A 25,093-nucleotide genomic window follows, 5' to 3' on the forward strand; every position below is an offset into this window, starting at 1 on the left:
TGTGAGTACCGGGCGTGAGTCGTGCTTCGGTAGCTCAGATGGTAGAGCACTTCCCGCGAAAGGCAAAGGTCCCGAGTTCGAGTCTCGGTCGGGCACACAGTTTTAATCTGCCAGGAAGTTTCATATCAGCGCACACTCCGCTGCAGAGTGAAAATCTCATTCAAGATAGGAACAAAACAACTGAAAACTGACATATGTGAAGCATAACTTGTCAAGTAAAAGTTAATGTCTCCTTTAAATGAAGTATGTTCTCTGATTAACAAAAGTAGTGATTTTAATGTCAGACATCCGTGTCATGCAGAAAAGTTACATATCAATCTCCTGACAACATTTTCGTAAAAATTATCTAAATATGAAGTTTTCTTCGCCTCCTTCTGCATCTTTCATACAGCAGAGAAGGCTTTGGAAGCTTCTGTCACTATTTTTTTCCACTCTCTCTTCATTGAGTGACTGGAAATACCAGTGGCTGCTGCCACCCTCCCCAGCAGACATTTTAATGGGGTTTTTACTCCCTTGTCTAAGTCTTCAAATATAAATCTTCTTAAATTGCACACAATCATCCACACCTGACGATGAAGGACCTATGGTGCTTGGAGCCTGTGATGCCATGCTTTGTAGAAGAGTTACTGAGAGAGCATTGACTATAGGGTTGTCAGGTAACTCACAACTGAAAGACAAAGTGCACAGCTATGCAAGCAACATGTGACCAACGTGACACCCCTTCAGGACAAAGGGATGGAGTCACCCATCGGGCAAGATGAAAATGCAATTCTGCAAAAGTTGCCATTTTATCTTGTGTGACTTCTATCTATGTCACTTTGAATAGCAGTGCAGCATTCAATAAAAGTTACTTGGCCTGCCATTATAATATGTAACTTACTTTTAGAAATCTCCTTGTAATTTCATTGTAGTTTTGCATGCTTGAAATACTGCAGGATTCTGTAAAGCTTTGTACAATTCAAAGCATGCATTGGAAAAAACCTATTAAAAATGAAAATAATGAGATTCTGTACATAATGAAAAACGAGAAGTATAAAAGGATCCTATGAAGGGTGGAGAAGTAGCTGGAGACGATGACTTTTCAATATAAATAGCTTAAGATCAAAACACAGAAACAAAAATGAAAATTACAACATTATTTCCAGAAAAGCAAATAGATCAGCAAACAAACTGTAGAGGAAGACAATGTTGACTTCAATGAAAATGGAACAGATGTGACTGGTACACACTGCCAGGCAAATTGATGGAAAACTGAATAAGGAAGTAGATTGCTAGATTCCAAGAGAAAAGGAAAGATCAAGAAAATGGCCTTATCAGAGATGGACAGATAATGGAAAAACATATGGGTAACATGGTTGCATATCACTGAAGACTGTAACGCGTGGGAAAAACCCTAAAAGCGTTTATGAATCAGGAGATATGGCTAACGATGAACTGTGTTGAAACATGTCACATGAGGCACAAGAGGCCTTTAAAAACATAGAAGAAAAGTGAGGCACTAAAACAAAGTCATGTTCTTCCGACAGATAAAATAAAAGACACTGAGCATTAGTTCACTGACGTCACAGTAGTGCTGCTCGAAACCCAGTAAATCGGTGGTAATGCCCTCTTCATCAAAGAGAAATTATTTTATGATTACACATGTCCGTAGTCCAGAAATACCAGGTAGTTCCAATTAAAGTGCAGCTACTCATGGAGGTCCAGTGGGGACTGTAATTATTACATGGCAGCAAAACTTAGTAAATATGCTAAGTGCATTAACACAGAACCGATTTGTACTGGAAAAAAAATTTGTTCCAATTTTGGCAACCAAGTGCACATCTGGCATAATACATCATTTGTTTGATGGTATGACATCCACACTGTCATCTGACAGGCTGTAAAGTGAGTGAACAGTATTTCTACCGAGAAGAGAGGCTGTACGTTGTTCTCAACACTGTTTTATGTGAACAGCAGCAATTACAGTGTTGCATTGAGAGAGTATCGCTGACTGAAAGGTCTGAGTAGAGGCCCAATGTCATCAAATGGTTTAAAAATGATGATAACGAAATTTGAAAAGATGGGCGAGCTTGGTACAGCACCTGGAGAGGAAGGCGTCCTGTCCTGTCCTGGTGGCAGTTATTGACGAGTTGGTTGTTGCTGTCACTGACCATGCAGCAACTGCCCTGCATAATGCTAGTGCTCATGCAGTGTCACGAGAATTGTCCATCCCATTGTCAACAGTACAGTTTGCCATATAGCCCTTTATTCAACACTCTCAGCAACACTTTAGCTGCATGAGAAACTAGACTGACGGTCCTATGCTCTTCACATTTTTTGGTGTTTCTCTTTTTCTCTATTGGTATCAAAACTGTTGCAAGGAAGTCCTCAGGCTATTCCCCTTTGTCGTATATCTCATTACAGAGGTGGACTCTTTCTTGCCTTGTTTCCCAGACTCTTCAACAGTTCTACTGGCAAATCATCAATTCCACATGGCTTCCTATTCTTCACCATCTTCTTTAGGGCCTTTTCTACTTCTGCTTCCAAGATGGTGAATCCCTTTCCACCTTCCGGCACATATTGCTCCTCTTCAACCTTAATTTCGCTTTATATTTCATCCCACTTATATAGACATTCAATATATTCTTGCCATCTGTTCTAAACCTCCTGTGGGTCTTCTGCTAGAGTACCATCAGCTCTGTCTATTTCCATGTTATTCCTTTCTTTTACATTCAAAAACTATCTCATTAGCCAGTCTATACATCATTTCATACTTTCACTCTTTCTCCATTTTCTCTATTTTGTCACATTTCTATTTTATCCATTTTCCCCTTGGTTCTTCAGTTTCTCTTCTTAATTCATTAGTCAGTTTCGTGTACCTCTGTTTGCCTTCTTCGGTTTCTACATTTTTCCACTTTCTCAACATGTTTTCTGTTATCCATTCTTTCCTGCTACTTTGAGATACTCTAATTCCTTGTACTTCTTTGGCAGAGTCCGTGAGTCCTTCCCCCATTTTTTCCATTTGTCATTAGCACTTTCATCAACACTACCTCTTTCCCATTTTTCCATAAATCTGATACCTTTCCTACCTCTTTGAGTCTTTCTATGTTTGGCCTTTTTTTGCTTTACCTCATGGAGAAAAAGTGTTAAAGAATGCTGATTCGAGAGTTGGAACGGTGCTCCATAAACTTTATTATTTGTCTATTGCCTAGTACCATAATAATTAGTAGCATGCAGTCACAATTTTTTTTTCTACAAACGACTCAACAGCATTTTTCAAAAGACAATAATCTCATCATTAGCTTATAAAAAACAGCTAATGAGGTTAAAATGCTGAAAAGTCTATCAATATTATTGCAATGTTCATAGAATAAAATGGAATAAAAACAAATTGGACTGTGTGTCCTCATCTTACATCAACAACTTCTGTCAGTAGTTATCCCATCTCACACCACATACTTCACCAGGCCACATCCTGCTGATCTGCTCTGAACTCCAAGAGTGTCAAGTTGACACCCACGCAGAGCTGTGGAGATGCTTGTGAACTAACATGTCCACAGCATTACAACATAAGCACAGCTATTGGCTCAACCACAATGCTGTTCTATTGGCTGCCTATACTTTCCACATTTTCTAACCATACAGTCGTCAGCTTACAGCTACTTCAGCAAAGACGCACTGCAAATTTATGATAAAGCATTAAGAAATCTCAGTCCGTTTTCATTACCTTGTGCATTCTGAATACTGCCACGTTTCTTTTCATTAATTATGACTGCAAAGATGAGGAAAATGTAGGCAACCAATAGAACAGCATTATGATTGAGCCGATAGTTGCACTCGTGCTGTAATGATGCGAACATGTTAGTTCACAACAACCCTTGTCAGCTTGACACACTGCTGCAGTTTCCTGCAGAAAATTAACGGGACCTTTTTTTTTTTTTCTGGCGTCTTCTCCCCCCACTCTTCCAGATCGGGCAATCTCTAACAAAATGCCATTTCTCCACAATGGTAGCATATTCCTTTAGCTATCAAACCCTCCCAATAATGCTGAATGTCATTACTCTATCCCCACTACAGCCTGCTTCCAATTCTGTGTGTTTGCCATCACCATAATGAACATTTTCAATTTTAGTTAAAAGTTTGTCCAATTCAGCAAAGGAAGGTGGTGTATTGCAAAAGAGAATTCTACTCTTATGGGCGGACTGCATACCTTCCAAAATATTCGTGACTGCTTCAGTCTCTGAAATTTCAATACACAAGGCTAAGATAGCACAAGGGACCTGTTTAATGTAATGGGATAGTGTTTCATCCTTTCTTTGTATCTGATAAACATATTTATCAATAATGTCTTTCTTCTCACAAGCATCAACATCAAGAGCGTTTTCTGGATATCCCAGAATGTTTGTTGGTTCTAGGCCTCAGCAAAAATCTTGGCTAAGCTTTATAAGTTGCAAATTTTAAAAGAAAAACAGCCTTATGACCTCAACTTTAAACTAATAAAAAATTACTTTACATGAATATAACTTTAACATAACTGCAGACCGGAGTTCAGTAGTTGTGAAATTAAGTCAATTATCAGGCCTTGTGAATATGTAAAATAACGATTTGTAAAAGCTATTACATTTCAAAAATACCCAAATAGCAAGATCTCATAAATACATGAATTAACTATTATGGAAAACATTCGGAAATATGATGTTATGATAGCCTGAAAGATCTACACAAGAATCAGAGCATTCTTGATGTTTGTCGTTCACATCAACCATGCGTCTGAATTCCGTGCTCAAGAGCGCAAGTGACAGCAACAGGGAGGAGGACCTGCGTACACCAATAATGGCTCCTAGAACACACAAACCCAGTATTAATACACAGTTCACCAAAATACTAAAACCAACAGCCAAGCACTGGGTAACTCCAAATGCAGAAAGAGGTGTTAAACATTACAGTGTGATAATCCCAGTTAATATTACAGCAATTGTTCATTAAACAATCTCCAATGATGTTAAATTTCACTTGATAAATTTATAACCACAACTAGCTCAAGTTCCACTTGCTGCCAGACCAAGGTGCCAGAATGTCAACACCGTGCATCATCGCAGTACATCAAGAGCCGACTGACTACTCGCGATGCTCCGTGTGCTGTCTTCCCTCTGCCACTGCCCCGGGTCTCACCTTGCGCGCTGCAGGCGTCCTAAATAGAGGGCACTAGCCAACCAGAATGCAACAGAGAGCGTAACTTTGACTGAGAAACTATCCTGCCAAGAGCATTGCAGGAAGACATGGCTCAGTGTTTTATTCCATTTTATTTTTGTTGACAACACTATTATGTTGGTAGATTTTTCAGTGTCTTACCCTCATGAGCTAAGTTTTACAACCAGATGACGAGAGCATTCTCTCTCAAAATACGCTATTGAATTGCGTGTAGGACATAAATTATGGCTGAATGCTACTAATTATTACAGTAAAAACATTAAAGCTATTAGGCCTGCATCTCATTTGTGATAGATAATATTAAATCTATTGCCCAGCACTTTCCTAAATTTGTAAATCAGGCTTCTCACATATATTGTTTGTTTTCCATCCAAGATTTTCTGCTATTTCAATATATTACTTAGATTTTGATGGTAAGGAAATAAATTGTGATTCATACACCTGCTAACAATTATAGCCATTTTAAAGAGTAGGCCTACAGTTACGCGAAAACGGCAGTAGACAACTCAAGATGCCCCTGCACGTCCCACACCAAGCCATATTTGTAATTCACAAAACAACACAACACTATATTTCCTCACTCTGCTAATATCCAGTTCTCCAAAAAAAGTTAGGCTCTTTCGCAACAATTATAAATACTCATTCAAAATTAATATTTGGTGTGACTGAGGTTGCTAAGCTGCAGGCCTATAATTCAATGAATATGACCAATTTATTGCTTTTTGGTCGCTGACACTCTTGGCTAACATACACCACTGTTTTACAGTTCTTTGAACCCAAATATATTAAAATTTAGATTACAACACTCAGATTGAGTCACTAAATTTGCTTGCTTCTCTTTCTATTTCCTTTCCTCAGCCATGAGAGATCCACCCACACTCAGGATGTGCTAGATCCAGTCATTTGAGTACGTTGACACAACTACAGCCTTCTGAAAGTTCGACGATCTCTGCCTATAATTTGTTCTTGGTTACAGCTGTTATCATCGACAAATCACTTTGTTATTGCACCCTATGCGCTCCATCTTTAATTTGTGTATCTGTATTTTACACCACAGAACGTTTAAAATTTACCCTCTATTTAAAAATACAGAGAGTGAAACATGCACAATATACTTGAAAGCACAGTGACATATGGTCACATACGAAGAAAGTGGCAAAACGTAACTTAGCGATTACATGAAACAACATTTTATATTTCGGTACACACTGTGTACTACACAGTTTCATCATGTAGGTTTTAGTTTACAGCTGTGTGGAAACTCTTTGCGGTCTGTTACGGGCGTAGACGACGTACGCGTGTAGTTGGTTTGAAAGAATTAAAACCGAGAAATCTTGGAGAACAGCATTCATATTAAATTCACTATACTTCAGCTTGCCATTTACCTCCGGAACAACGCATATTTCCTGGTCAAATGGATCACGTCGACGTTTTCTCCCCATGTTTGTATCTCCAACACACCCTTCCCATACTCTGTTTAGTTTACAAATAAAAACACGTGGTTCGTGCAAAGATGGCACATTAAATTCAAAGCAGTTATCTCTACTTCGAAGACAGAAGATTATACAAGTACTTACCTTTTATCCACAGATGAAGTTGTTACCATGGAGGTAGAATAAGGGGCATAGAGATAAGAATTCTTACCTCCATGATAAGGGGAGATCACGCTAAAGACATACGCTGTACGTTTTTTGGAAGCCTGTGGGCGGGGTCTCCCGCCATCTTCGATCCCCCAAAACATTAGCAGACGCGTGTTTACAATTGCTTCTTGTTCGTTATTTCTGTCGTCTGCACACGATATCTGTTTTATATAGTAAATGTTACACTGTTCTAGTGAACAACACAGTCTAAGGAACGCAACTTCAAACGTTTTTCTGGTCTCTTAAATGTGTATTCGATACAGTAATACGACACGAAAATATGAAGCTTCTGGCCTCAGTACTTTAATTCCTTTTTGTTTGTACACTTCGAATAACCTAGAAGAGAAGTATGCGCTATGAAAAGAGTGCTTTTGCAATCCATTTCTATTCACTTTCATTGTGTTTGTGTCTATAATTGATAAAGCCAGAACTCCAAAATCAGTGATTGATAGTTTAGAGGCACCTATTTGTATTCGTTGCTTTTTCAAGTCAAATGCAAATTTTAAATGTTCAAGTGTGGAAGAAACTTACCTTATTTCCTTTGGTGTCCCGTAGATATATGCAGGGATGATATAAACAAGCCAGCTGTCATGTTAACAAAGTGAAAGATTCGTGAAATTACAAAGGAAAAGAACAGAATTTAAGCTTGTCAGGTCCATTGTAGTTTACACATCTGCTTTGTTTTCAAATTGTACCTACCAATTGATATTCAGAGTTGCACATAACAGCAATTTACAGGCTAACACGACAGCCCAGTGATTAATGTAATAATCTAAATAGCCTGGACTTAGATAGGGAACTTTGCTTTAACAAATATGTAAAGCTTTAAGTACTTATAATTCAATCACTGTAACAGGTGTTCACCCAGAGAGCTCTTCGCATTGGATTGATAGGAAATCTAAAGTCAAATCACAGAAATAAAACCATACAGTAAAACTTCATAGTGCATCAGAATTTCAAGTATATATAAGAAAATAGCGCTTAAATAAGTCCAATTACGAATGAAAAGTGTTTTGTTTACGCTTTAGACTATAATCAGAATGATTAGTACACCCGTGCTTTTTATCAAAACACTTCACGACTACATGGAACCAAACGACCAGAAGCGAATGTTTTGTGGTAGCTAACATGGCGGACCTTCAGTTGGGTCGGCTTCAAGTTTGTGACGTCATGACAACTCCTCTTATTTTTACCTCCATGGTTGTTACATTCTTTCCAAGTTCTTTCTCCTTTTGCCTTTATTTTTAAAATTTAGCCAGGACAGCATAATTTAGAGATTACGATGGATATCAACATCCGTACTGTGTAAACTACAGTGAAGTGTATGGTAGATGGTAATTCTTGGGATATGAAGTGGAATGATCACATAGGTTCACCTGTGGATCAACTGGGTGGTAGACTTCAGTTAACTGGTAGAATACTGGACCAGTGCAATCAGTCCACAAAGAAGACTGCTCACAAATCGCTCCTGCATTATAGCAGCGGGTTTTGTGATTTTTTATCTTCTTAAGTTTTATTTTTATCATTCTGCTTTGTCATGAAACGTTCCCAGTGCTCCCTGACAACTTTGATATTTCTTACATTGAGTTTTCTTCTCAAGAAATGCTAGATATCTGAAAGTGAAAAATGATTTAATTTTAAAATAACTGAACAGAGCTGACACCTACAGCATTATAAAAAAGAACATATGGTGATGAAGTAATTTTCATTAAATGACTTTTTTAGCGAACAAATTACCTCTATTGAAGCAGAAAAATACATTTGTTTTTCATTTTATTTGTTATGCAGGTAAAAAAGAAATGGATCAGGTAAACAGGCTTTATGAATTCCCCTACAAATTTTGTTTGATGATATGTAGGGTGAACATTAATAAAACTGACAAGCTGCAGGAACGGATTACTGACTGAAAATAAAGGAAAAAAGGTCTTACGAATATGTGTCCAGAAATGCATTGTTGTCACAGTATATAGTGCTGACAACTCAAAGTTCATCTGACCAAATGCAGTGTGTTCCTTGCATATCTTAGGCTATGTGATTGACACAGCATACCATATGCAGCAGAATGATCCAGTATTTATGCCAGGAACAAGTCAAGATGGTATTGTGTACAGCCAAGGAGATGAAAATGGTTGAGAGGCAGAATCCAATCCTCCAAATCTAGTGTACGCACTGTCTGCTGCCTCCTTGCACATTCATCTGCCTCGTGGGGGAGCTGTGTGGTCTTAGACATCTTGTCACGGTTCGCACAGCTCCCCCTGCCGATGGTTCGAGTCCTCCCTCAGGCATGGGTGTGTGTGTTGTCCTTAGCATAAATTAATTGAAGTTAGATTAATTAGTGTGTAAGCCTAGGGACTGATGACCTCAGCAGTTTGGTCCCATAGTCCTTATCACAAATTTCCAAATTTCAATTCATCTGTCTCAAGGTACCCACGATCACACAAACAGCCAAAAGGGGCTTGAAATGTTGTGTGATGTGGTTGTTGTCTGTGAGGATACTTTTTTTGGTATATCTGTGCTGCCTCTCGATTGTTTCCATCAGCTTGCCCTACAGAAACACCATCTTGACTTGGTCCCAACATGAATATTGGATCATTCAGCTACTTGCAGGATGCTGCATCAGTCAGAATGCCTGCAACACACAAGGAACATATGGCAATTTGTCAGAGGAACCTTCATTCGTGAGCATGATCCACTGTGGCAATGATGCATTGCTGGACACATGTTTGTAGGGCCTCTTTTCCTCCATTTCTAGTCAGGTATCCATCCCTGCAATTTGTCGATTTTATTAATGTTCACCGTATATATACACTCCTGGAAATGGAAAAAAGAACACATTGACACCGGTGTGTCAGACCCACCATACTTGCTCCGGACACTGCGAGAGGGCTGTACAAGCAATGATCATACGCACGGCACAGCGGACACACCAGGAACCGCGGTGTTGGCCGTCGAATGGCGCTAGCTGCGCAGCATTTGTGCACCGCCACCGTCAGTGTCAGCCAGTTTGCCGTGGCATACGGAGCTCCATCGCAGTCTTTAACACTGGTAGCATGCCGTGACAGCGTGGACGTGAACCGTATGTGCAGTTGACGGACTTTGAGCGAGGGCGTATATTGGGCATGCGGGAGGCCGGGTGGACGTACCGCCGAATTGCTCAACACGTGGGGCATGAGGTCTCCACAGTACATCGATGTTGTCGCCAGTGGTCGGCGGAAGGTGCACGTGCCCGTCGACCTGGGACCGGACCGCAGCGACGCACGGATGCACGCCAAGACCGTAGGATCCTACGCAGTGCCGTAGGGGACTGCACCGCCACTTCCCAGCAAATTAGGGACACTGTTGCTCCTGGGGTATCGGCGAGGACCATTCGCAACCGTCACCATGAAGCTGGGCTACGGTCCCGCACACCGTTAGGCCGTCTTCCGCTCACGCCCCAACATCGTGCAGCCCGCCTCCAGTGGTGTCGCGACAGGCGTGAATGGAGGGACGAATGGAGACGTGTCGTCTTCAGCGATGAGAGTCGCTTCTGCCTTGGTGCCAATGATGGTCGTATGCGTGTTTGGCGCCGTGCAGGTGAGCGCCACAATCAGGACTGCATACGACCGAGGCACACAGGGCCAACACCCGGCATCATGGTGTGGGGAGCGATCTCCTACACTGGCCGTACACCACTGGTGATCGTCGAGGGGACACTGAATAGTGCACGGTACATCCAAACCGTCATCGAACCCATCGTTCTACCATTCCTAGACCGGCAAGGGAACTTGCTGTTCCAACAGGACAATGTTCGTCCGCATGTATCCCGTGCCACCCAACGTGCTCTAGAAGGTGTAAGTCAACTACCCTGGCCAGCAAGATCTCCAGATCTGTCCCCCATTGAGCATGTTTGGTACTGGATGAAGCGTCGTCTCACGCGGTCTGCACGTCCAGCACGAACACTGGTCCAACTGAGGCGCCAGGTGGAAATGGCATGGCAAGCCGTTCCACAGGACTACATCCAGCATCTCTACGATCGTCTCCATGGGAGAATAGCAGCCTGAATTGCTGCGAAAGGTGGATATACACTGTACTAGTGCCGACATTGTGCATGCTCTGTTGCCTGTGTCTATGTGCCTGTGGTTCTGTCAGTGTGATCATGTGATGTATCTGACCCCAGGAATGTGTCAATAAAGTTTCCCCTTCCTGGGACAATGAATTCACGGTGTTCTTATTTCAATTTCCAGGAGTGTATGTTGACATTCTGAAATGTTGTTTCACTCCAGTTTAAGAAACAAAATTAATCAAGAAATCAATTATAAAGTTTGCTTCAGCCCACTGATGTACATTATATCTGTTGTGATGCCATGACTACCTTGTACTTCATAGATATATTTCTGATGATGTTGAATATTTTTCATGTGGTTATATAATGTAGAACATGAAGTGTGACTATGTTTACTTTGCTGTTTTCTATACGAGATCCTTGTGTTTAAGACTTAGATTGTTTCTCATGGCCTTTCAAATAGTTTTATTAAGTATATCGTGTGAAACGGAACGCAATAGGCAGAAGTGTAGTAAGAACTGTGGAGCAAGAGAGGTATCAGTAGATGTCAGGTCGAACAGTGTGGCAGACAGTCACAGATAGCGTGTGAGCTAGGCAGTATGAAAGTAAGTAATGTGTGTAGTAATGGTGTGCATTTGATGGGATATTAATTCCGGAATTTTGTGTGTCAGACATGGTTTGAAATTTGACTTTATGATGGACATTCTAAACGGTCGTTGTATTACGGGAACACTGTTGGTTTTTGCAGAACGATGCTTGTGGCAGTGACAATGCACTCGTGAACAGACAGTATTGTCGTCGGTTTAGAATTGAACTGCATTACATAATCTGTGAATTTAATATTGCTCGTTTTCCTTGTTACTAAGAAATAGCTTATTCGCCATTGGTTCAAGTTGATGTATTAGAGGGAACTTTAAATCTAACATCTGTCAAAGTAAGTGATCTTTGTTTACATGTCACTTAACGTCATACTTCCATTCATTCACGTTTAGATGTAAATTTCTCTGCATTTAACTTTTACTGGTAAGCAAAATTACAGTAGATCGTGTGTTTTTTTGTGAAATTAAGTTCAGAGTGTTTTACTTACTGTTTTCACTATCAAAGGATTTTATGATCAGAATTTTAATCAGGTTGAGCAAGTTCTCATATAGAGGTATGCTTTTGAAGTTTCCAGAAGTAAAATGGGTTCTTGGGGTTTATACAATGTTAATTTACTTGATGCAGTTTCTCTTTGAACATTTTCAGATTACAAATTCACAGTCATAGTAAATCTCCAGGTGATATGATAAGAGAAACAGAGAGAGTATGAGAGAATATTGTGAAAGATGGATTAATAGACTGAAACATATGGGCAGTACTAGGAGTGACCGGGGTACTATAGAGGTGCTAATGGGGAAGTTGCCTCTCAATCAGAGGTGTGGACTAATATGGTATAACAACAATACATAACATTTTCTGAATAGATTGAGGGATGTGGATAGATGGCAAACTAATTGTTCTTTTAATGAACACAGAGATTCTGAGAGGTATCAGGAGAACCAAGAGCAAAGTAACAGAATGAATCAAGTAAATGTGAGAGGTAGAGGAGGAAGAGGTCAATCAGATATTAGAGGTAATAACATAAGTCGTGGTAGATGGGGAAGTTCTCATGTGCAAAACAGTACCCCGCAACAGTAAGGGCCCATGTTTGGGTGGGTCGATTGTCTGGGTCCACTGATGTTAAAAGTTGTCATGAAGAGGAAAGATGTTTAGTGATGTTGTTGTTGTTGTTGTTGTGGTCTTAAGTCCTGAGACTCGTTTGATGCAGCTCTCCATGCTATTATATCATGTGCAAGCTTCTTCATCTCCCAGTACCTACCGCAACCTACATCCTTCTGAATCTGTTTAGTGTATTCCTCTCTTGGTCTCCCTCTACGATTTTTTCCATCCACGCTGCCCTCCAATACTAAACTGGTGATCCCTTGATGCCTCAGAATATGCCCCACTAACCGATCCCTTCTCCTAGTCAAGTTGTGCCACAAACTTCTCATCTCTCCAATTCTATTCAATACCTCCTCATTATTTATGTGATCTACCTGTCTAATCTTCAGCATTATTCTGTAGCACCACATTTCGAAAGCTTCTATTCTCTTCTTGTCCAAACTATTTATCGTCCACGTTTTACTTCCATACATGGCTACACTCCATACAAATACTTTCAGAAACGACTTCCTGACAATTAAATCTATACTCGATGTTAACAAATTTCTCTTCTTCAGAAACGCTTTCCTTGTCATTGCCTGTCTATATTTTATATCCTCTCTACTTCGACCATCATCGGTTAATTTGCTCCCCAAATAGCAAAACTCCTTTACTACTTTAAGCATCTCATTTCCTAATCTAATTCCCGCATCATCACCTAATTTAATTCGACTACATTCCATTCTCCTCGTTTTGCTTCTGTTGATGTTCATATTATATCCTCCTTTCAAGACACTGTCCATTCCGTTCAGCTGCTCTTCCAGGTCCTTTGCTGTCTCTGACAGAATTACAATGTCATTGGCGGACCTCAAAGTTTATATTTCTTTTCCATGGATTTTAATACCTACTCCGAATTTTTGTTTTGTTTCCTTTACTGCTTACTCAAAATACAGATTGAATAACATCGGGGAGAGGCTACAACCCTGTCTCACTCCCTTCCCAACCACTGCTTCCCTTTCATGTCCCTCGACTCTTATAACTGCCATCTGGTTTCTGTACAAATTGTAAATAGCCTTTTGCTCCCTGTATTTTACCCCTGCCACCTTCAGAGTTTGAAAGAGAGTATTCCAGTCAACATTGTCAAAAGCTTTCTCTAAGTCTACAAATGCTAGAAACGTAGGTTTGCCTTTCCTTAATCTAGCTTTAAGGTAAGTCGTAGGGTCAGTATTGCCTCACGTGTTCCGATATTTCTACAGAATCCAAACTGATCTTCCCCAAGGTTGGCTTCTACCAGTTTTTCCATTCATCTGTAAATGATTTGTGTTAGTATTTTGCAGCCGTGACTTATTAAACAGATAATTCGGTAATTTTCACATCTGTCAACACCTGCTTTCTTTGTGATTGGAATTATTATATTCTTCTTGAAGTCTGAGGGTATTTCGCCTGTCTCATACATCTTGCTCACTAGATGGTGGAGTTTTGTTAGGCCTGGCTCTCCCAAGGCTGTCTGTAGTTCTAATGGAATGTTGTGTACTCCTGGGGCCTTGTTTCGACTTACGTCTTTCAGTGCCCTGTCAAATTCTTCACACAGTATCATATCTTCTATTTCATCTTCATCTACATTCTGAGTAATATGGATAATGCTAACCATGGTGATAAGAGGTGTGAAAGTCAGAACTTATTGATTGGAAGAAAGTGCCCTAAGCTAATGGTAGAAATGATGTAGAATCAGATGGTTCATGCATTGACATGTTTTCTCTTAAGTATGAAGGAATTAAACAATGTGAAGGGGTACAGGGAGATGGAGATAAGGAAGGTAACATAATACAAATTGAAAATGTTGAAAGTGAGGGAGAAGAAAGGGAGAAGAGTAGTTGTAGTGAAGAGGAAGAAGAAGGAGTACAAGGAGATGCATATCTCTTATGTGGTAGTTTGCAGGGAGATGATATAGAAGGAGAAGGGCTGATTTCTAAAATTATTGAGGCAGAGACTTCTGTAAATTCTATGAACCATGGTATAGGCACAGAGGAAGAGGAGAGAGTAAATGTGTTTATCATCAGTAAGAAGAGGAAGTGACATCTTGTAACGAGAAGAAGAGGAGTTCATGTTCGATTTGGAAGGAATCAGGAGAGGGTGTAAAATGTGTAATTATTTAGTAGAGATTGGGAACATGGCAATATTGAAAGAAATTTATTGCATGAGGAAGAGGATGTTGATGACATTGAAGCTCGGCAACCTTTTGTGTAATTAAAAGCCTATGGTAGGGAAGAGAAAGCTCTGTTGGATACAGGGAGAGAAATTAGTGCAGTAGTTGAAGAATTCTGTAATTGTACAAAATACGGTAATGAGGTAATGGATGTACCAGTGTTAGGCTTAAAAATAATAGGTGCCACAGTTGAACTGAGTAAAGTTATTAAGCATCAGATTTATTTTAAAATTGGAACTAGGAGATATAGATTTGGTACACAACTTTTTCGTGGTGCCTGGTCTGAGTGTGGATATTATCTTGGGTATGAATTGGTTCATAGAGTGGAAAGCAGAAATTAAATGTGGAGATGGCTTTATTAGTTTTGATAATCGAGGGTCAGAAATGAGGATGAATTTTGAGGGTATGGTGATAGATAATAATAATTTAGTAGGACAATTGAAGATAAGAGTGAGGCCATTAGGAATGGACATTGGGAATTTAGAACTGAACCTAGACAGTGGTGGTAATAAAGATGAAAGAGTAACAATAGAAGAGTTGAAGGTCCAAATGGACTAGGTAGAAGGGTTAAGTGAGCAACAGAATTATGAGCTAAGAGAAGCTCTATGGGTGAATAGAGACGTGTTTTCAGATAAACCAGGTAAAGTTAAGAACTTTGAACGCAAATTAGATCTGAAACCACATGAACCCTTTGCAAGAATACCTTTCCCTATACCATTCACTTTGAGAGAAGCAGTACATAAGGAAATTGAGAGGATGATAGAGTGCGGTGTTATAGAGAGAAGTAAAAGTGAATACAATAATCCAATAATAGCTACTGGCAAGAAAGATGGTAGTGTGAGAGAGTTCATATAGGGACTGATGACCTTAGCAGTTAAGTCTCATAAGATTTCACACAGTTTTGAGAGCGGTCATAGATGCTAGGATGTTGAATACCATACTGAGTAGAGAGACTGATCACCCTGAGAATATGGATGGAATATTGCCGGACTATTAAAATATGAATTATATAAACAGTCTTGATCTGACAGCTGGATACTGACAAGTCCCACTTGCAAAGGAATATAGAAAATATACTGCTTTGTTGGTAAATGGAAAATGTTACCAATAGACTATGGTTGAATTTGGTTTAAATATTAGTCTGTCACGGTTCATTGGGGCCTTTGTCCAAGTATTAGGACAGGAGTTGAGTTCTAAAATAACAGTGTGACCCATTGGTTGCCACTGTTGGGAAGAGCATTGTAGGTTGTTGGGTGAGGTGTTTCAAGCTTTGAGGAAAGGGGAATGACCATTAGGTTTAAAGTGTGAGTTTGTAAGAAAAGAAATAACATTCTTGGGTAGAAGCTTGTCTACTGCTGGTACTGAGGTTGACCCTGAAAGGATAAAAGCCACTAAATAGTGTCCATTTCCAAGTCTCGGGAGCAGTTGAAGTCTTTCCTAGATTTGTGTAATTTTTGTAGAAATTTTGTGACTGGACAAGCGTTCAACAACCCATGTTTAACGAAATAGTTAAGTCCGAAAGTACCTTTTGTTTAGATGGATGAATGTGGCCTTGAAAGAGGATCTGGACCTTAGTCGACCTTTCAATCTGGGAACTGATTCTAATGGTTATGGTACTGGAGTTGAATTATTTCAAAATTTTGAGGATGATGAAAAGGAAGATCATAGGACAATTGCTTTTGCAAGTAGATTATTAAGGAGGTATGAAAGAAATTACAGTGTGACTGAAAAAGAAGCTCTGGCCATAATTTGAGAATTCAAAACATTCAGAGACTGCCTATGGTGCGATAAAACTGTTATTTACACTGATCACAGAGATCTTATATTTTTTAAGAAATTTAGGTTGATGCATACACGACTGACGAGGTGGACAGTGTTAATGCAACAATTTGAATTTGAAATGAAATAAGTTTAGGGCACATAAAACAAAGTAGCAGACACCAGAATGAGATTTTCACTCTTCAGCGGAGTGTGCGCTGATATGAAACTTCCTGGCAGATTAAAACTGTGTGCCCGACCGAGACTCGAACTCGGTTGGGCACACAGTTTTAATCTGCCAGGAAGTTTCATATCAGCACACACTCCGCTGCAGAGTGAAAATCTCATTCTGGAAACATCCCCCAGGCTGTGGCTAAGCCATGTCTCCGCAGTATCCTTTCTTTCAGGAGTGCTAGTTCTGCAAGGTTCGCAGGAGAGCTTCTGTAAAGTTTGGAAGGTAGGAGACGAGGTACTGGCAGAAGTGAAGCTGTGAGTACCGGGCGTGAGTCGTACTTCGATAGCTCAGTTGGTAGAGCACTTGCCCGCGAAAGGCAAAGGTCCCGAGTTCGAGTCTCGGTTGGGCACACAGTTTTAATCTGCCAGGAAGTTTCAAAGTAGCAGACGCTTTGTCAAGGTTACCTTTGGGAGAAGATGGAGAAGCAAGCCAGGAAGTAGGTGAGGAACATGTTAAATTGTTCTATATAAAGTGAGTTCCTGGAGTAAAGAAAATAGAAGGCACCTGTAAGTATATGAGGAGATATCGGAATCATGATGAAATGTGGAGAATGATAAACAGGGCCTTAGGTAAGGCAGGTACTAATAATAAAAGGGTGAAATATTACAAGGCGCATGGTTGGTTTTTATTTAGGCGAACTAATGAAAATCTAGGGAAGATGGCCGCCGAGTAAGTGATGCCAGAAACTATTTCCAGAAAGTTAAGTGATTTAGACAGGAATATAATTTAGTTTAACGCCGATAACAAGTTAAATACGTGCATTAGTGTATCGTTTAGTCTTGCTGTTGAAGGTTTGACTTTTCTTTGCGTATTTTTTCGGAAAACACGAAAAGATCGTAACTTCACGAAGTCGCGCTTAGGCTTAAATTTTGTAAACGTGTTTGTTTCTTGGTTCACGGTAATTTAACTAGTTTCTCGGTAACAAATAAGTAAACTACCGTAAATAGCGTATAACTTCATTGTTTTAAAACAGATTTCAGAAAAACAACGGAATTTTAAATCAGAAACTTGCTTATATGCGTTTGTGAATAGGCTTAATTCTTGTAACGTCTTTTTTTATTTTCGGTAATTTAATTGATTTATTCTAGCTAAAGTATTATTTTTGCCATGAGTGAGAAGTGCCTGACTTGCCGTAGAATTGTTAGTTCCGGGGTTTGGTGTGATGGATGCAGTAGTTTTTTTCACTGTGGGGGGACTGCAGTGGTGTGGGTGTCGGGGAAGTGGATCAGGCTCATCAGTGGCTATGTAGGATTTGCAGCAGAGATAAGAAGATAGTGGAACAGGAGGGGAAAATTGCTGCCCTTCAGGCTGAGCTAGATCAGGCTAGGGAAGATCTGGACAGGTTAAGGAGGGAGAAGGGCAAAGAGAGGTGGGAAGTGGCAACAGGTAACAGAAGGAACAGGCCTAGAACTCAGTCTGACAGTTTTGTGGTGAATGTCAAAAATAAGTTTGACCTGTTGCTTCAGTTAGAAACTGATGAGCCTCAAGCAGAGGTAGGTGTAGACAGGACACAACAAACTTTCAATAGGAAATTGAAAAAGAATGTAGGAAAGTCATCGAAAAGGAAGAAAGTTTTGTTGTTAGGCAGGTCTCATGCCAGGGGTGTAGGCCAACTTCTGCAGGAGGAATTAGGAACAGAATACCAGGTCACAAATTTTTTCAAACCAAGTGCTACTCTGGATCAGGTGACAGAGGATTTAGGTTCACTCTGTAAAGGATTTACCAGGGAAGACACTGTGGTTATTGTGGGAGGGCCAGGGAACAGCATCGACAGAGATCATGGGTACAGTATAGAGTGTGACCTGGTAAAGATTGCGTCGGCATCCACACCAATGTTGAATTTGTATCTGTCCTGAGACGCCATGACCGGCCTCATTTGAACTCTTTTGTTGGGAGAGTTAATTTAGAGTTGGAATGGCTGCTTGGGTCGGGTGTAGGGGCTCCTATTGGTGTGGTTCCTGTTGATTCCCTCAGTAGGTGGGACTATACCAGGCACGGCCTACATCTCAACAGGAAAGGGAAGGAGAAACTGGCTGGGGTAATAGCAGGAAATTTAAGGGGGGGGGGGGGGGGGGGGTGAGACACTGCCATGAATGGTAAAATACCAGTGGTTCAGGTGTTGGAGCAGCACCTTTTTTAGGATAGGTAAGACAGAAAGATGTCAAGTTCTACGAGAGGTCAGGATTGAAACAAGAATTTTAAGTTTAGGAAAGAAATTAAACGGCACAATTCTAGCACATTGGATCACCAATCACAGCTGTCAATTATAAATTTTCACCAATCACTAGAAATTTTATCTCCACCAAGTTGTATCTCAGTCCTAGGTAATTGCATTGATGAATTAAAGTCACCCAACCCAGTTGACGTAATCTGCCTCTCTGAACACCATGTGACCACTGGTATAGGAACTAGGCTTAATCACAATGAGAAACTCACTGCAAATGTTAGAATAAGGAAAGGTTCTCATAAAAGTATAATTAAAAGTAATGTAAGTATATTTCATCAAAATATTGGGAGTTTAAAGAATAAAATAGATGAGCTTCTGGTTTGTTTAGAAGATTTAGAAGTTGAGGATGAAATAGATATACTATACCTGTCTGAGCATCACATTGTTACTGATATGGATAAGGCAAATGTAAGTGGATATAAGCTCTCTGCACATGTAATGAGAGAAAATATGGAGAAAGGAGGAGTTGCCATATATGTCACAAGTTATCATTGTGCAAAAAGTATAGAAACAAAAAAGTTTTGTGTAGAGAAACATATAGAAGCATGTGCCTGTGAGCTTAAATTAAATAAAGGCACATTTATAATTGTAACTGTATATAGGTCCCCATCAGGAAATTTTCATCTATTTCTGAAAAATTTGGACTCCTTGTTGTGCTATCTGTCAGACAAGGGGAAGCAAATTATTATTTGTGGGGACTTTAATGTAGATTCTCTGAAAGAGGGTAATAGGAAAAATGACCTTGAAGTATTACTCGGTTCTTTCAATTTGACACCCGTTATTGATTTTCATACTCGGGTGGTAAAGGATAGCAGCTCACAGATAGATAACTTCTTTATAGACCAAGATAAGTTTAACCAGATAAATGCTCAGCCTGTTGAGAATGGTCTTTCTGATCATGGTGCACAGCTAGTTACAATATATGACATAGCTCCATTCAGCAATACTAAACAGTCCTCCAAAGTAGTACGTTCAGTCAACGATTTAACAATTGCACATTTCAGGGAAAGCCTACAGCAGTTAGACTGGGATGAGGTGTACCGTGAACCTGATGCCGATTTAAAATATAATTTATTTCATGACATTTTTGTAAATGCATTTGAAAACTGCTTCCCCAAGAAAATAATTAAATATACTCTTAAGAAACCTTGTAACAAACCATGGCTTACTAAGGGTAAAAAAAAATCTTGTAACTGGAAAAAGGAAATCTATCTGACAGCAAGAAATAGTAGTGACCCAGAAACTATCAAACATTATAAAAACTCCTGTGTTATATTAAGAAAAATTATTAAAAAATCCAGAAGTATGTGTATCATGTCTGAAATCAGCAACTCTGATAATAAAATTAAAACAATTTGCAATATTATTAAAAGAGAAACAAGTCAACCAAGAACACAGAAAGACAGTATTAGCATCAAATTGAATGAAAACTTTACGAACAAAAAGTCAGAAGTTGAAAATATTTTTAATAATCATTTTCTAAATGTTGTGGATATAGTAGGATCCAGGTGTTCATTAGAAGATGCTTGGCTGTTAATGGAAGAGGCCATACCTATGCAATTTGATACAATTGAAATCTCACCCACTTCTCCCTCTGAAATTAGGAAAATAATAAACTTGCTTAAAAGCAAGAACTCACATGGAATTGATGGCATTTCCAGCAAAATACTAAAAGCTTGTTCTCAACAGATAAGTAAGATTCTCAGCCACCTGTGTAATAGCTCTCTGGAACAGGGCATTTTCCCTGATAGACTGAAATATGCTATTGTTATACCTTTGCATAAAAAGGGGGATAGATCTGATGTCAACAATTACCATCCAATCTCCCTTCTAACAGCTTTATCCAAAATTTTTGAGAAAGTAATGTATTCAAGAGTAGCTTCACATATCTGTAAAAAGGAAGTACTAACAAAATGTCAGTTTGGTTTCCAGAAAGGTTTTTCAACAGAAAATGCCATATATGCCTTCACCAACCAAATTTTGAATGATCTGAATAACCGAACACCACCCATTGGGATATTTTGTGATCTCTCAAAGGCTTTTGATTGTGTAAATCATGAAATTCTGCTAGACAAGCTCAAATATTGTGGCATGAGTGAGACAGTGCACAAATGGTTCAATTCGTACCTAACTGGACGAGTGCAGAAAGTTGAAATAAGCAGTTCTCATAATATGCAAAGATCAGCACATTCCTCAAACTGGGGAACTATCAAGAATGGGGTTCCACAAGGGTCAGTCTTGGGTCCTTTGTTGTTCTTAATATATATTAATGACTTGCCATTCTATATTCATGAAGAGGCAAAGTTAGTTCTCTTTGCTGATGATACAAGTGGTTCCTTGTAAACGGACTCTCACTGAATTTTGATAAGTCACAGCACATACAGTTCCTTACAGTGAATGGTATGACACCATTAATAAATATAGACCTTAATCAGAAGCATATAGCTAAGGTAGAATATTCCAAATTTTTAGGTGTGTCCATTGATGAGAGAGTAAATTGGAAGAAACACATTGATGATCTGCTGAAACGTTTGAGTTCAGCTACTTATGCAATAAGGGTCATTGCAAATTTTGGTGATAAACATCTTAATAAATTAGCTTACTACGCCTATTTTCACTCATTGTTTTGATATGGTATCATATTTTGAGGTAATTCATCAGTGAGGAATAAAGTATTTATTGCACAAAAGCGTGTAATCAGAATAATAGCTGGAGTCCACCCCGATCATCCTGCAGACATTTATTTAAGGATCTAGGGATATTCACAGTAGCTTCTCAGTATATATACTCTCTTACGAAATTTGTTATTAACAATCAAACCCAATTCAAAAGTAATAGCAGTGTGGATAACTACAATACTAAGAGAAAGAATGAGCTTCACTATTCAAGATTAAATCTAACTTTGGCACAGAAAGGGGTGAATTATACTGCCACTAAAGTCTTTGGTCACTTAACAAATAATATCAAAAGTCTGCCAGATAACCAACAAGTATTTAAGAAGAAATTAAAAGAATTTCTGAATGACAACTCCTTCTACTCCATAGAGGAATGTTTACATATAAATTAAGAAAAAATATATAAAAAAATAAAAAAATTAAAAAACACAAAAAAATAAAAAAGTTGTTGTATTAACTTAAGTATGTTGTTAAATTAACTTAATTATGTCATGTATTGGAAAATTTGACTCGTTCCATATCATTAAAAAATATCGTATTCATGATCCATGGAACTAGTATTAATCTAATCTAATCTAATTTAATCTAATCAGAGGACTGGAAGGTGTGTTGGCCCAGTGAGTACATAGATAATATGGTTGACTATATTCATTTGAGTTTTGGAACCACAGGAGCAACAAAGTGTATACAAAATTGAAAGAGTGTGTAATTTTTGACAACAGGGTGAGGAGAGTAAACAATCATATTATGATGTGTGACAAATGTCAAAGAGCAAAGGTTACTAATCAGATGTGCAAACTTCCCATGTAAAATGTCAAACCAAATGACTAAATGGAATTGTTTGCAGGGGATTTTTATGGTCCTTTCTGAAACAAAAGGAGGTTTTGCTTACATCTTTGTAGTGTTCAAAGTATTCTCTAAATTTATAAAACCCTATCCTTTGTGCAAAGCAAATGGCAAAGTGCTCTTGACTAAACCAGAAAAGGACTATTTCCTAAAGTTTGGTAAACCAAAGGCCATACTTTCAGACAACGGGTCACAGTTTATGACTAAGAAGTGGAAGGATGGAATGACAGTAATATATATGTCAACTTACCATCCTACAGGAAATCCTGCATCATGTTGTATGAGGGAAATTGGGAGACTGTGCCGTACAAATTGTAGCAACAACCATAGTTTGTGGGGAGAAAGTGTGAAAAATATTGAAGATGCAATGAATACTGTAAGTCATGATGTAACGGGATTTACTCCTTATGAGATTATGACGGGAAAGAGATCTTTGAATTCTGTTGAGGAGAAATTGTCTTTTCCCCACAGAGAGGAATTAAGTTCAGATGAGAAAAGAAAAGAATGAAAGAATTGGTAGAAAAGAAGTTGGAGGAAAGGAGGAGGGGATATGATGATAAAATAATGTTGATATTAAAGTAGGAGATCTGGTCTTAGTGAAGACATATGAAAAATCGAAAGATATAAATAATGAGCTTTCAAAATGTATATCAAGGTCCATTTGAGGTAGTAGGTATACCATACCCAAATGCATTCTGCTTAGTTTACCCAAATTCAAAGAAGAAAATTGGTCTTAAGAATATAGTTGATTTGAAGTCATATAATACTAGAGTGTAAAAAAAAATGAATGTGACTAATATGGGAATTGTTGTTGAGAGTAATATTTGGGATCCAGGAGGAAAGAGTTGAGGTAGAGAATATAATTTTGCTTTGAAAGACAAGAAGGTAAATTTGATCAATGGGTAGTTGAAGGTAGAACTCAGTATCAAGGTGGACAACTTGATAACAATATTGATGACTTAATGGAAAAAATGGTTAAAGAGGTGTTGCTGCATGTGGGATTTTGTAATATTGTGATTTGGAATAATGAAAAAATAAGCTGACAGATAGGGTGAGAGGTTTGGAAATATGCCGAGATATTTAATTAGTAATTTGATAATTGAGTTCGAGTTGTTAACAGCATATGATGAGACCAATAACTTCCAAGAGATGCAACATATTATAAGAAAACACATACAATGACAATTTGTAAAGGAATTTAATGACTGAGAATATTCAAGTATACATTTAAAAAATGCTATAAATAGGACTTACTGATATAGGTCCACTAGTGTGAAGCAGTAGTAAAGACACTCGAAGGTGTAATGAAAAGTGTTGTGTAATATATAATGTAGGTAAAGAACTGATTGTATATGTCTTCAGTTTTAGGATGTAAATTTATGGCAATTGATTCTTTTGCTTGACTATTTGTAGCAATGTGTATATTTCATGTTAGTCTTTTTGGGGTCATAAACCCAGTGACGTGTTTAATCGTTGAACCTTTGGTATTCTCAGATAAGAATTTTTTAACATACTCTTTCATTATTAGTGGATATATTTCATACTTTTTCATGAGATATATGTTGTGAATTGTAATTTTAAAATTTAAATTGACATATTCAAAGACCATAACTAGTTTTAGATAGATGGGACTTGCATGTGACAAGCATATTTTATCATGAGATGTTCTTGGGAAAATCTCATGATAGAGTGGGGAGGCACATGTGATGTGATGACTAATTATGAGATATATATTTTTTCCTTTCTTTTAGTACCTTGTATTTCATAGATATATTTCTGATGACCTAGAATATTCTTCATGTGGTTATATAATGTAGAACATGAAGTGTGACTATGTTTACTTTGATGTTTTCTATAAGAGTTCCTTGTGTTTAAGACTTAGATTTTTTCTGATGGACTGTCAAATAGTTTTATTAAATATATTGTGTGAAACGGAATGCAATAGGCAGAAGTGTAGTAAGAATTGTGGAGGAAGAGAGGTATCAATAGTTGTCGGGTCGAACAGTGTGGCAGACAGTTGCAGATGGCGCGTTAGAGTGACGATATGAAAGCATGTATTGTGTGTAGCAATGGTGTGCATTTGATGGGATATTAATACCGGACTTTTGTGTGTCAGACATAGTTTGAATTTTGACATTGTGATGGACATTCTAAACAGACGTTGTATTACAGGAACACTGTTGGTTTTGGGCAGAATGATGCTTGTGGCAGTGACAATGCACAATATTAATTTACTTGATGCAGTTTCCCTTTACAAATCTTCTGATTACAAATTCACTTTCATAGTACATCTCCAGAAACCGTTTTCTTCACACTGTGCTTCAGCCATTAATAAATATTATCTCAGCTAGTTGCTTGATTCTGATACTATATTTTAACTTCAAGTATAATGGCTGGTAGGTCATAAGCTCAATATCAATGTGTTTACTGGGCTAAGTGAATTGAAGTCATTTTGATGTTCGAGCTAGCATGGATACTGTTTTATTTGAAAGTGACGTCACCTAATGTCCCATTCCTTTGAAATTCAGTCTGAATCATCCTTTATGCTATGTAATGTGGGAAGAATGACTGCTTAAAATGTGTGTCTCTGGACA

General features: G+C 38.6%; 1 protein-coding gene across 4 annotated transcripts in view; it reads right to left on the reverse strand.

Annotated features, from left to right (window-relative positions):
- The window catches only part of LOC124776898 (gastrula zinc finger protein XlCGF49.1-like), a 76,454-nt gene extending 69,590 nt beyond the window's left edge, over positions 1 to 6,864 (reverse strand). For 2 of the 4 annotated variants that reach the window (XM_047252087.1, XM_047252085.1), the window contains exon 1: positions 6,576 to 6,671. In XM_047252087.1, the coding sequence (XP_047108043.1) occupies positions 6,576 to 6,632 (57 nt within the window). In that variant the 5' untranslated portion in view covers positions 6,633 to 6,671. Of the gene's footprint in view, positions 1 to 6,575; positions 6,672 to 6,767 lie in introns of those variants that run through there. The other 2 variants (XM_047252089.1, XM_047252088.1) reach the window with 2 other exon arrangements.
- Between the last annotated feature and the right edge of the window lie 18,229 nt (positions 6,865 to 25,093).

Source organism: Schistocerca piceifrons, chromosome 2 (genome assembly GCF_021461385.2).
Source record: "Schistocerca piceifrons isolate TAMUIC-IGC-003096 chromosome 2, iqSchPice1.1, whole genome shotgun sequence".
Classification (NCBI taxonomy): domain Eukaryota; kingdom Metazoa; phylum Arthropoda; class Insecta; order Orthoptera; family Acrididae; genus Schistocerca; species Schistocerca piceifrons.